The sequence below is a fragment of the Salmo salar genome, chromosome ssa16 (assembly GCF_905237065.1).
Source record: "Salmo salar chromosome ssa16, Ssal_v3.1, whole genome shotgun sequence".
NCBI classification, from domain to species: Eukaryota; Metazoa; Chordata; class Actinopteri; order Salmoniformes; family Salmonidae; genus Salmo; species Salmo salar.
The window spans coordinates 28,648,168-28,661,764 of record NC_059457.1 but is presented as its reverse complement, the minus strand read 5'-3'; the positions used below and the strand labels follow the sequence as shown (position 1 = coordinate 28,661,764).

Below are 13,597 nucleotides of genomic sequence, written 5' to 3'. Positions count from 1 at the left end.
CTTTCCAAATCATGTCCAATCAATTGAATTTACAACAGGTGGAATCCAATCAAGTTGTAGAAACATCTCAAGGATGATCACTGGAAACAGGATGCACCTGAGCTCAATTTCATAGCAAATGTTCTGAATACTTACATAAATAAGGTATCTGTTTTTTATTTAAATGTACAAACATTTCTAAAAACCTGTTTTCATTTTGTCTTTATGGGGTAGTGTATGTATTTAATACATTTTAGAATAAGGCTGTAACGTAACAAAATGTGGAAAAAGTCGAGGGGCTGAATACTTTCCGAATGCACTGTATATGTTTTTAAATAAGAACGTTTTAAATTAAACAAAAACCTGTCTTGTCGTTCTCATATTGTTCTTCATATGTAAACATCTCCTTCCTCCTCTTTAGGCATGTATTGAAGTGATTCATCCCCTAACGATATTGTTGCGACTTGACTTTAATATTAATCTGAAGATGTATTTATCTAATGAACTATGTTTAATTGTTACCCGATTAAATTAATCATGTAACAATCTCCCGAATTAAACTCTAAAAGGTATTTACCTATCACATCTATAGGTAAAGAGTGAGTGGCCTAGTTACAGTTTTGACTTAATCCGGCTTGAAAATCTATGACAAGGCGTGAGAATGGCTATCTAGCAATGATCAACAACCAACTTGACAGAGCTTGAAGAATTTAAAAAAGAATAATGTGCAAATGTCCCTTTTGAATTCAGGCTGTAACACAACGAAATGTGGAATAAGTCAAGGGGTATGAATACTTCTGAAGGCACTGTAGCTTGGTAAAAAAGCTGAAGAAGATGGATGCCTGAGGAAGTGTGCAGCGTTTTCCTTTTTATTTTAATCTAGCTTGGTAAAACATGGTTGGCAAATAGGCAACATTTTGGATAGCTAGCGAAATTGTACAGTCAACATTTTGTCTATATCGATGCTTTTACAATTACCAATCGTTTAGTTAAACAAATAATTTATGAAACCATGATGTGATGTTTGACAGGATTGGATGTTGCAATCAATTTCAATTGCATTTGAATTTCTTCGTGTATCAGCAAAGTTGCTTGAGATCATGTCAATTACAACTAGCATCTGCAACAGAAAGTGCATCCAAATTGCATTCGTGTGACATAGGCTTAAGAGTGACGATTTGACACGCAATGGAATTGCATTTCAACAAGCCACATTTCACGACACCTCTCTGATAGAGTATTTTGTTTGAACCTTATCTTTATCAATGAAAATGCATGCAGCATTAATTGAAAAACACAACATCGAAAAGATCCAAGCTTGAGAGTTCATCCTATTATGGCCTCCCCTCACATCTAGGAAAACGGCTCTGAAACCTGTGAAGTTAATATGATCTTCAGTTACAAGATGGACAGCAGTGATAACACTTTTCCAATCATCAAACAACTATGTGTTATAGACCCCATATCATAGAAACACAGCCTTTTACAAAGCACATATCCAATATATACATTGACACTGAATAAACTAATGTGATCCTTTCAGTCTTTATCTAGGTCCTCTCGTGTTACAGGAGATTACCCAGGATGGAAAAAGCCTCAAAAGCTGTGAGAGGTGGATGGGTGTGGTTAAGTTAATGCTTTATGGAGGGAGCATCATTGCTAAGCTACAGTCAGTTCATACATGTATGTATGTATTTGCAACCTGAGGCCCTGTGGGAAGAGCCATAGTTAGAATGAGAAGGTGAAGGATCATAGAGCAGTGGGAATGGACGGATATCCTGTTGACACTAACTCTCTAATCATATTTGTTTCCTTTGGCCCAAACGACATGGAAAACAAGATCAACTCGTAAAACACGGTGTTTATCCGCAGCACCACTTTCAACATCATGTCGTGATGGTAGCCATTTCACTCCTTCCTAGACAAATCCTTTCAACCCTCAATATTACATTTGAGCAAAATAATACCATGTTCAGTGATCAACATGACTGGACCTGCAAATTCAACAGTGACCGATCACAAAACTCAAAGTAAAGAATATATAGAAAATGCTAACATAGTTTGAATCCGTTTTATCTGCTGTTAAAGCACTATAATTCCTGCCTGGTCGACAGGCCAGCCCAGCTCTGCCGCTGAGTTAGTAGGCGTTGTTTTTCACAGAGCTATGTGGTATGCATGTGCAGTCGGGCCGCTCAGACCCGGCTGGCTGGTTGACATTCCTACCTCACTCTGTAATTATGGCTCCACTCCTACAAACCCCATGCTCTCTCTCCTCTCTCTTCCCCATAGCACACTCTCACATTTACACGGGCCTTCCACTGATGTCATCCTGCCATTACCTCAACAGTTTATCCAGGTGGCTATTTCCAATAGGCTATGCCTGGGGCTATAGGTGGTGTCATTGCCATCGATCATTTAGAAATGAACATATCACAGCAGAACATACATCTGATCAGAGACTTCTACCAATGGTGTGATAGTGGTAGTATATTATTCTAATCACCATAGTTTCATCTCACACACTGGGTCCCACTGCACTACGAGGAGACAAGGCAATGTGTTACTGTGAGCTGCAGATTAATATTCATGTCTCCTGACACATTGATGTACAGTATGAACCTGGTTGTGTCAGACTGAGAACAGACTCAAGACAGTGATAAATCTTGCAAGCAGCTTTCTTTAACATGTTCAAATAGTACATATGACTTTCTCGCCCTTTACAAGGATCACACTGCATAGTTCTGCAGGAGTACCATCCTCTCTCACTGCTCTCTGACAGCCTATCCTACTACCATCTCTTCCTCCTCTGTCAACGGTTTCTATGCCCTTTAACCCTTTAAATGCACCGCACTGCTCCATCCATTTTATGGACAGTATATGAGGCTCTTCATTCAGGTTATCCTTACAGCATTAATGCATAGTAGTGAAATATAAAGAGTCAAATCTGCCATAACGAGCATGTAATAGAATGTTCAGGCTGTACAGACGGACAGACACACAGACTGCGGGAGACTAGGGGGCTAAAGGGTAATCACTATGCTGACTGTCTGTTTTAGTCATTAAACATACAGAATCAATTAGGCTACCATAACACCAGCTATTAACCTTCATATTGTGGGCCTTTGTGATTTATTAAGCCCATATAAAACAACATATTCAGCCTTCTCCAGTGCAGGTGCTGTATGTTACATTTTTTGTTGTTGTTGTAACGTCTATGGGTGTGTTTGGTCTACATTCGTCAACAATAATATACTTCTGTAGGGCCTCCCGAGTGGCGCAGTGGTCTAAGGCACTGCATCACAGTGCTAGCTATGCCACTAGAGATTCTAGGTTCGAGTCCAAGCTCTGTCACAGCCGGCTGTGACCGGGAGACCAATTGGGCGGTGCACAATTGGCCCAGCGTCATCTGGGTTAGGGGAGGGTTTGGCCGGCAGGGATGTCCTTGTCCCATTGTGCACTAGCAACTCCTGTGGTGGGCCGGGTGTAGTGCCCACTGACATGGTTGCCATGTGTACGGTGTTTCCTCTGACACATTGGTGTGGCTGGCTTCAAGGTTAAGTGGGCATTGGGTCAAGAAGCAGTGCGGCTTGGTTGGTTGTGTTTCGGAGGATGCACAGCTCTCGACCTTTGCCTCTCCTGAGTCCATACGGGAGTTGCAGCGATGAGACAAGACTGTAACTACCAATTGGATACCATGAAATTGGGGTCAATTTTTTTAAAATATATTTGTATATTTCTGTATGTGGAAATATAGAAGCATCTACAGTATTTCAGTTTTTCGAGGCAGTGAAATTCAATGCTGTCATGCTGAATCCGGAGTGTCTTGCAAAAGTGTTTGAAAAATATTTAGCAAAGGAAAAATACAACTGAAGTAAAACTTTTTCTGATTACCTTAACAATGTATATGTTCCCTGCATACAATGATGTGAACATTAATGAACAATCATTGAATACATAATCAGCATGTGAAAAGAAATCTTCGAAAGATTCAGACAATCTCGTCCATTCATGCTGCTACAAGCACATGACATGCCCACAGCATGGGGATTAGAACGATCAGCTGAGCACATGCTCCCAACTCAATAACACATTGTTCTCCAACGCTCACCACTTGTTTTCCTCCAACTCTCATTGCAGCTTATCTGAGGAGAACAGCACCAAATCTCCCTCTGTGCCTGCCAAACTTTAATCAATGAGAGTCCACTTCCTACTGTACAGTGTTAACAAGGCGCTGCAGTTGTACATTACGTCAACACTGTTTTGTTCTGTGCTTGTTTGTTTCTGTCACTTCTAGAAAAAACATAACTCCCTGTGAAAAATAGCTAGGACTTGAAACAAAGCGCATATGAGTAAGAATGAAAGTTAGGGAGGTCTACGCTGCTGGCCTAAGATCACACAAGACACTGAAGGCCTTTATCCTTGAGTTTGACCATCACATCCTAGTTACACTAACAAATGTCATCCCCATTACTAATGTTGTGAGTGTTTCCGGAGGTTGTCTCCCGTTCAGCCGTCCTTTCAGTCTGTTGTACTGCTGAGATATCAAACATGGCCACGTATGCAGCCAGTAGCTGATTCACAAAGCCACGTCGTCTCTATCCCACCAAAGGCTACTAATGTCCATACATGGACAACAAGTTATGGCCATGCCTCTATCAAAATAGGAAACCTGCCTGCTTTGATGAGAATTGGGTACTGTATATACCAGGTTAACAATGCTCTCTCTCTCTCACTATCAACAAAAAAATACAGAAGAAAGAGCACATGTTGGGCCTCCCGAGTGGCGCAGCGGTCTAAAACACTGCGGCGCTTGAGGCGTAACTACAAATCCGGGTTCGATCCTGGGCTGTGTCGCAGCTGGCCGCAACCGGGAGACCATGAGGCGACGCATAATTGGCCCAGCGTCGTCTGGGTTAGGGGAGGGTTTGGCCGGCCGGGATGTCCTTGTCCCATCGTGCTTTATTGACTCCTGTGGCGGGCCGGGCGCATGCACGCTGACATGGTCACCAGTTGTACGGTGTTTCCTCCGACACATTGGTGCAGCTGGCTTCCGGGTTAAGTGAGCAGTGTGTCAAGAAGCAGTGCGGCTTGTCGGGGTCGTGTTTCGGAGGACGCATGGCTCTCGACCTTCGCCTCTCCCGAGTCCGTACGGGAGTTGCAGCGATGGGACAAGACTGCAACTACCAATTGGATATCACGACATTGGGGAGAAAAAGGGGTGTAATAAAAAATTAAAATAATAATTATAATAATTATAATAAAAAAAAGAAAGAGCACATATCGCAGGGAAATGTCCAATAATCCCTCAAAGATTTGTCACCTTGACAACTGTAGGTCTTCAAAGCGAGCTGCAGTCAGAGAAATAAGTTGTGCTTCATCTGACTGTGAATTATCTCTGTAGGTGGTCTTCCTCTTGCAGCAGATTTGAGCCAGCAGCCTGCATCTAGCCTAATGGCTGTGCTGTAACATGCCCTGTGTTCGCCCTTCAGCCAATCAGAATGGAGTATTAAGCCATGGTGTGTAATTGTGGTCATACAAGATGGTCTCATGTTAAGATTACACACATTCTGAATGCTCAATGTACGCCAGCCAGCTTTACAGTTAGGCAGAAAAACATCAGTGATCATGTGCCTTCAACAATGATGTCAAAACATGGGCATTTACAGTATCCTTAAGGTACATTCACAAATAATAATCTGCTATTTAAGGTTATCTCAGAAAGTGCTTTGAATGCACTGTAAAACCTTGAAAAGCCACGTCAGCAGTGAAATACCTGCGTGAGAGAGCAAGCCAGCTGAGTGGAGATATTTTGCACTTTAATGCTCCTTTTCCATCCCTGGCGTCTGCACTTGACTGTGACACAAGCACAAATGTAATTGAGATTATAAACCCCTCACAGATCTGCTCACCTGGCGGTCACTTAGGTCAGATTGTGCTTGGGGACAAAAGAAAGACTGAGCACAACACAGAGAATACATTCACACTGTATTGACTCAGAGGCAGGGATGTGTACACACGGCACCTTCCCGCAGTGAGAGAAACACAACCGCTGTTAGTCCTTCCACCATACAGATGTTCCAATTTAAGTAGTCTTGTGAATCCCTTGGTGCTGGAACAAATTCATTTTGAAATGGTAGTGTGATAACAATGTCCTTCTAATAAATATTATTTCAATATATAATAAAATATATGCCATTTAGCAGACGCTTTTATCCAAAGCGACTTACAGTCATGCGTGTTTACATTTTTTAAGTATGGGTCGTGCTGGAAATCAAACCCACTATCCTGGCATTACAAGAGCCTTGCTCTACCAATTGAGCTATAGAGGACCACACAAAATATTTTGCCGTTTTGAAGCTACTTTCCAGCAAATCTACACAGTTTGGCATGGAGCTGAGAGACAATTTTTCAGTTTTAAAGCTAATTTCCTGCAATTCTATGCATTTTTCCATAGCTCATGCTGTGTTCCTCTTCTCGGACATTATAACAAAACCAATGGGAATGTGCCCTGAATGCCCGGTTTTGAGAATTTGTAGGTTGTCCCTATTTAAAAAATATATATTTTACCTCGGCGGCCCCAGTTTGAAAACCTCTGTATTCATGCATCTACCTCACTTACCTATATACAAAGAGGAGTCTTTCCTCTTCACATGGTCATCTATGTAGGACACACCCAGGGGCTGAACTGGGGTGGCTCCAATCCCCAGCAGCATCTGGGCCCCAATCAGCAACAGGTACATCATGTTGGTGTTGGCCTTGTTGGAACACATCTCCTCTATGTACTGCCCACCATTCCTGGTACTGTTGGCGCACCCATTCCTGCCCACCTCAGTTCTCCATGTCTGCCCTGGCTGGTACTCGTATTGTTTGGTTAGAAACTCCGGCAGTGCTGACAGAAGAGCTCCTAGCGCCATGACGATCCCCCCACAGCCAATCAACCTTGGCCGGTGGGCTTTGGCCCCGAAGTAGCTGACGAATAGGATGAGAGCCAGATTGCCAATCTCAAAGCTGCTGGCGATCACACCCACGTCGGCACTTTGGAGGTTGAATCGTCGCTCCAGGGTTGTCAGGACACTCACCTGAGAAAGCAACAGCGGAGGAAATATGTTACTCATAAAAGGCAATTATAACTAACTTCACAAAACTGATGAACTTTGTAAATGGCAGGGTATCATCATTATGAGGCTGAAATATGACCAGGCTTAAAGCCTATTGCTTTCACACTAGCTGAGAATTATGTCATTGAGAGGAACATGAAAACACCTAGCTTACAAATAGCAACTAAATAAATAGGTTACAGTTTTACCATGAGTAAGAAAATTAGAATCACTTGAAACATTTGATGCATTTGAATGAATGGCCTTTGGTATAAGGAATCACATCACAGATGCATGCAGTATTTTACAGTTGAAATTTAAAAACAAATAACCAAGACTGTAGGCCTAAACATTGAGAAAATAAATACATTTGTATTTAGGGTATTTTTGTATTTTTGAATAAAACTCTATATATTGGAATAATAAGGGTTAACGTGCCAAGGGGTTTCCAAACTTTCGGTATATGCAAATGAGAGAAAATAGGATATTATTTGCATGGTGGAATTTTGAATCAAGTAGCACAGACCGCAAGAGATGAGAGAAATAAAGCACGGCTATGAAAAAACCATGTTATTGAGGTTGTGTCCTTTTACATAATCCCTTTCCTTTGGATATACTGACTCACAGACCTCTTCAGATGTTTCTCATTGTGGTCTGAGTAAAATCCCGTTTGCCAAGATCCATCCCTGTCTTTCATTAGCTGGGCACTGCAGCACTTACTCCCAAGGCTTTATTGAAAGTGCCTTCTCCCCTAACGCTCACTCTCTCTCTCTGAGTTAATGGTGCAGCATTTAATGCAAGTGAAAGATAAGAGCATAACACTGTCTCTAGATGGAAGCTGGGGCAGCAGGGGATTTTGTCTCCCCTCTGCCATTGTTGGTAAAATACATGGAAGTCAGACATTACGGATTGCATTTCAGTTCATAAGATAAGATCCTAACTAAATATAATGATCAAATTGATCTCCATTTCATTTAGATTTTCTTCATGTGATATGCGCTCCATCACAGACTATCATGAAAGCAGACAGTGAATGACCATTTTTTTTTTTTTACAAAGCACTGATTTCAATGATGAACGCAACCTGAATGACAAAAAACAACTTCACACAGGTTCAGGACTGTACATAGTTTGATAAAAATGACCTTGGTGAATTTGGCCAACTGAGTCTTCTGCTTTTGGTACAAGAATGTGGTTGAAGCCCAGCTACCTGCATTGGTTGCCTCCTAGTTGGTGATATGGAACACCCACAGCTAATAGGGTAGAAAGATTCTTAAAGAACATAGCCAACCACCCACACATTTGTATCAACACTGTACATGCAACAACGATGTATGGACAGACCAAGACAAGACTCTGAAACAGACATGTATGGAATACACACAAATGCTCTACCATAATGAAGAGGGGCAATATCCCTTACTCTGCAGGACGTATAATACGCTGCCCATTCTCAAAGGTGTGGATCCTCCGATGTATCTAATTTTGCATGCAGCATCCTCGTTTGCCTTTACTTCAATTGTTAAGTATTGCCTGGAAGGATTTCATAACAAATAATGTGGGTTTGTAATGACTGAGAACCAACTGCTGAGCCATATCCCACCGTCACATTTTCACAAATGTTTCGAACTATTTTCAGATGTGTCCCAAAATGCCCTTGAAAGGGCATGGTCCTGTTCCATTCCCACAGCGATGTCAAACAGGCTAATAGGCTAAGTTAAGCTCCTCTAAGGACCCGTGGAGACAGGAAAATAACAGCTAACGTAGATGCCAGCAGGAAAAATGATATTTTCTCTGTGATTACAAAGTGACTTAAATGACTTTAAATGGAAGGTGTGACTGAGTAATAACTATACTAATACAACTAGCTACGCTTTGAGTAAATGTGAATACAACAACAGGTTGAACAATGTAGTGATGTCATCCTTTGCACAAGGCCTATTATAAAATGTTTTATTCTCCTAAAACTACAGCTCAGCAATAGGGATGCTATGGGTGTCCAAAATGGGCTTGCAGTATCATCTGAGTTGCCAGAGAATGTAACGTGGCTTGCCAGCAATACTGGAAGCGTGAAGAGTTGGGTTGGAAACATCACCATTTGCTCCTGTCCTCAGAGCCCATTCCAAGCCAATGCAACCTGTTCACGGCACAGCTGGAGCTCTCAGCACTCAGCAGACACCAGCACAGACTACTGAACCTCCACCTCACCACCACACCACAGCAGAGGAATGGCAGCCAGGCCAGATAGACCATGTCATGTCATCTACTGCCCAGGCCAGACTCAGGCAGCATTTGGCCTGACAGCTTAGTGAGCCCTGAAAAATGCAGTGAATTTAGAAGAGTACCTGTCCCCTAAATTCCAATGCACTCTGCCAGCGAAGCATTTTACTAAAGAGTAGGCACAGCATTCTGAGATACTCAATAATTGACAAAAATATCTTTAGTTCCAGAAAGAAGAGTAACCCTGGCTACAGTAAGCTAGTTAAAGATAGACCTGGAACCTTGAACCAAAAACTAAACAATCAGTCACGAAAGTTTGTTTATTTATTGCAGCATGGTTACAATGCAAACTTGTCTGGCTGCGTTTTTGTAGACAATGTGACTGTCACCTCAACATTACCTCAGAGGAACCAAGCCCCACACAGACATCCCTTTTTTAAACAGGAGGATGAGGCTTGTGTAAGCACAGTATGAGACATAACAACATCCGATTGCTAAATAAAAGTGTTGAGGTGCATCTCAGGTTCCTATTCTGTATAGAAGGCCTTTCAAAAGGACAATTCAGAGTCTGCCAGAGGCCTTTTTCTGACAAAATCCTATCTAATTCCAAAACATGAAGTTGATCCCTTGGCAATTAAATATTTCACTGACTGTTTGTACTCTCTAAGCTTTACCAATCTGCAAGTTGCAAGATTGGAGACTGCATGGTAGTAACAACAAACTTTAACTAACACCTAACCTGAATGGATTAAAGTCTCGAAAAAGTTGGTGTCTAATTATCATAATCAACTATTAAGTTGGGTTTGAAAATCAAATATATGAGGGGAAAATGATAAAATACATAGCTAGTTCAGCCTGTTTTCCCACGAGTAGGTGGAGCACATAACAGGAAACACATTCACCGCTGTCACTCATTACCACAACATAGAACATGGGACTACAAAGGCTGAAACCACATTCAGTTGAATTTCCGAGAACTGAGAATTAAAGGTAGGCCTACACACCATTTCCAGATACTTCTCAAAATGAACTAGGGAAGCTGACAGTCATATCACAACCCCATAGCATTGAGAGTAATTGTCCATGCAGGTATGTGCACTGACTGTTTACCCAGAGACTATGTTGCCTGGAAAAGAGCCCCGTCCACTGTAAGCTGCTAACGTAGAGCAAGAGCATAGGCCACGACCCCTGACTTCCAGGCTGGCTGCCTGGCAGCACAAAAACACTTTAAGTCGCCTCATCCTATCATGGACACAAGAGTACCTCTGACAGGAGGACATCTAATGAGGTCATGACAGGGTCATCAGCTTGTCCCTGGAGCTGGTGCCTGCTTTCCAGCCCATTCAAATGGAGCAGGTGCCATGTGAAAGAGACTACCTGTGCTGACGACCATAGCGCATGCAGAAGGCCTGTCCTGTTTGCTTAGGCAAGTCATGCGCTTCCCTCTCAGATCCATCATTGGCAAATACCTGCCTGACCCCCAGAGTATACTTTACAAGCAGACATACCTGCTGAGTGACTAGCCTTCCACCAACTCATCTTTGCTTACCAATTTAAAGTACACCCTTTTTAGTTCAATGTTTGTTAACCTTCTTTAGAATAACCTCCTGAAAACTGTAGTTGAAAACATTTACATAGTCAAAGTGAAACAGGGCTTTAAATGGCAGTTCTACTGTAGGCGTCAACATTTGAGCTAAACTAAGCTATAAGTGCCTATGTATAACCAAGGACACAAAGCCATCAGTCCCGTGGAGGCACTACTGCAGATGTGCCATATTCCGTTTCAACTACATTTTAATGAAATGAGACATGACTGAACCAATTATCACAGAGGAGTCCTGATAGAACCATTCCTTCCACTGTGACTGGCAAGTGTGTACATAGCAGAGACACATCACAGAAAAATGACTGCAATGTTCAATCCAAGTGAGAGAGAAAGGGTGGAGACTACTGGTTATAGGGCCTAATTTCACAAGAACTTTACTTCACATCCACGTAGTGTTATAAAGTTAGTCAATCCAAATAGATTTAAGAAACATGTTACAACAACATGTTATAAAAATAGAATAAAGAGATCGAAAAAAGGAAAAAAAAAGTACCAAGTACGTGGGAAAACATTCCACTCAATCATTTGGGGTCATTAAACTCATTATCAAAAGCAGGATGTGATGGATTCTCGTTAATTGTACTTTTGGCTTAAAGTCCTCTCCTTACAGGGGAAATTCTGACTGTATACCAACATGCTTCATCCACATAGGCAACACTATTCCCATGGTCAGGAGGAGGCTTTCGGTTCAGTGCGACAGAACAGATAACATGTTCCACTCCAAATAAGGCTAAAGCATTTCAGTTTACATCTTTGATTCCGCTGGGAAGTGCCACTAGCCCAGCATGTGACCTAAAATAACCTACTCATCCATCATTTGTTCTTTCATTTGATATGAGAACTGTGGTAAAAAATGTTGATCACCATAAACCCATTGAATAACTCTGCATGGATGACCTACAGGACTAAAACGATGTAAAAGCTTCAACCAAGTAGGCCTACAGAATATCAAAAGCATCAAGTTTGAACTAGAGATAAGAGTTGAATAGGCATGCCTGCTCTTCATAATCAAGATAGGATTGCTTTCAAGCCTGACACTGATAATACAGGTAGGGACCTAACATTTCACTCATCTACATGAATAAATGGTGTTATTGCAGTACATTACACTACTGTATATTACAGCTATAGGAGCCCTTTGCCGCATAGACTACTAACAAGTCACCTGTTCATTCTTGTCCTCTATGGAATCTGAGTGTTGTTTTGGACAATTGGATTATTTAGGTGCGGCATTAGGAGATTAAATCATCAACAACTGTTTTGTTGACAGAGGAGAAATATGCTATGTTTGCTGTTGACAAATGGACAATGTTAAACTCTGCAACCAGGCGAAAATGTGTTGCATCTCCCAGATGTGTATGGGCACTGGCTACTGCGTATAAAAAAACACCGGTGGATGTCAAGCCTTCTTAAACCGGTTAGCTACACATTATCTCATTATGTCATAGCTGTTGCACGTTTCATGACAGACACTTTGCTTACACGCACAGTACTGGCACGGATATAGAGTTATAGCTAAGATAAAATGGGCCAAATACTAAAATGCATATAAAACATGCGTCTGGCAAGATGTTCTCATGAGAGACATGACAGACAATGACACAGTTTAAAATGTTTCACTCACCAGGTAGGCTCCAACAGTGCCCTGTGCCAACATCAGGGCACATTCCGATATCAAGAATATCTTGATGTTTGAGAAGCATGATGACTTTTTACGGATGCCCTCTCCAGGGCTCCTGTCCGAACACATTTGTTTTTTCACCTGCATCCTTTTGAGACGCTATTTTGTATCACAGCGAGAAACAGAAGCCAGAGGGTAACCGGCCAGCCCGGAGATAAACATAGAAGACACCGACTATGTTTCCCCTGTAGGCTACATTCAGTGGGTGTCTGACGCACGGTCTCTGTCTATTTTCTCTTTCAACCTATGCTTTACATCTTACAAACTATGACTGTAAATATACAGCCAGACTCCAAAGGGCTTCCACTCCACAAGCGTTAAAAATGTCCACTTCGTCGAATAAGACACATGAACTCACCGACGATTTTCTCATATGCATACGAGAATAAGAGACGCTGGGTTTTCTCTCAAATAACATGTTTTCCGAATCTTGACGCTCGTTTACGAATGTTAAGCGTAACAATGCATAGATTTTAAAAAGAATCGATAAGAACCTTGCCACGGCGTCGCTGCTCCAGCTATACTTGGCATGGTCCTTGTAGCCTGCTGTACAGTATGCGAGCATACACTCACTCCCTCCACCACTTGTGTAGCCTACTAGTATGTTCTGAATCCGCGCCTCTTCCAACCACTAAGAGACGTGGCCTATCGTGGCGATGTGTAGCATGCACCATATTCTAAACTAATTTGCGTTCGAATAGACTCTCTCTATAAAACATACACGTTGATATAGGAAATTTGTTCATTCTAATTTATAGGCCTATTTAAAATAATAATCATTTCACATATTGAGCTCAAAGCAAAAGGGCCATTTCAAGATATTAGCAACACATTGTGTGTTGCTATGGATTACTCAATGTTGAACAGAAAATGTGAACATGATTAAATAAATGGCCCTCATGATGCTAACTATTACCGTAACAAATCCTTCCTGTATGATATACATGCACACATTAAATCATCCATCCTATTATTCTGTTTGCCCACATAACTGAGGTCTGAGATGATTATATT

At 41.7% G+C, this 13,597-nt stretch overlaps 1 protein-coding gene across 1 annotated transcript in view; it reads right to left on the bottom strand.

Annotated features, from left to right (window-relative positions):
* LOC106573780 (solute carrier organic anion transporter family member 3A1) overlaps positions 1-13,193 on the bottom strand; it is a 56,102-nt gene extending 42,909 nt beyond the window's left edge. Inside the window, exons 1-2 of the mRNA XM_014149134.2 lie at positions 12,527-13,193; positions 6,599-7,058 (exon numbers count right to left, since the gene is read on the bottom strand). Coding sequence (XP_014004609.2) covers positions 6,599-7,058; positions 12,527-12,670 — 604 coding nt within the window. The 5' untranslated portion in view covers positions 12,671-13,193. The remainder of the gene's footprint in view (positions 1-6,598; positions 7,059-12,526) is intronic.
* Between the last annotated feature and the right edge of the window lie 404 nt (positions 13,194-13,597).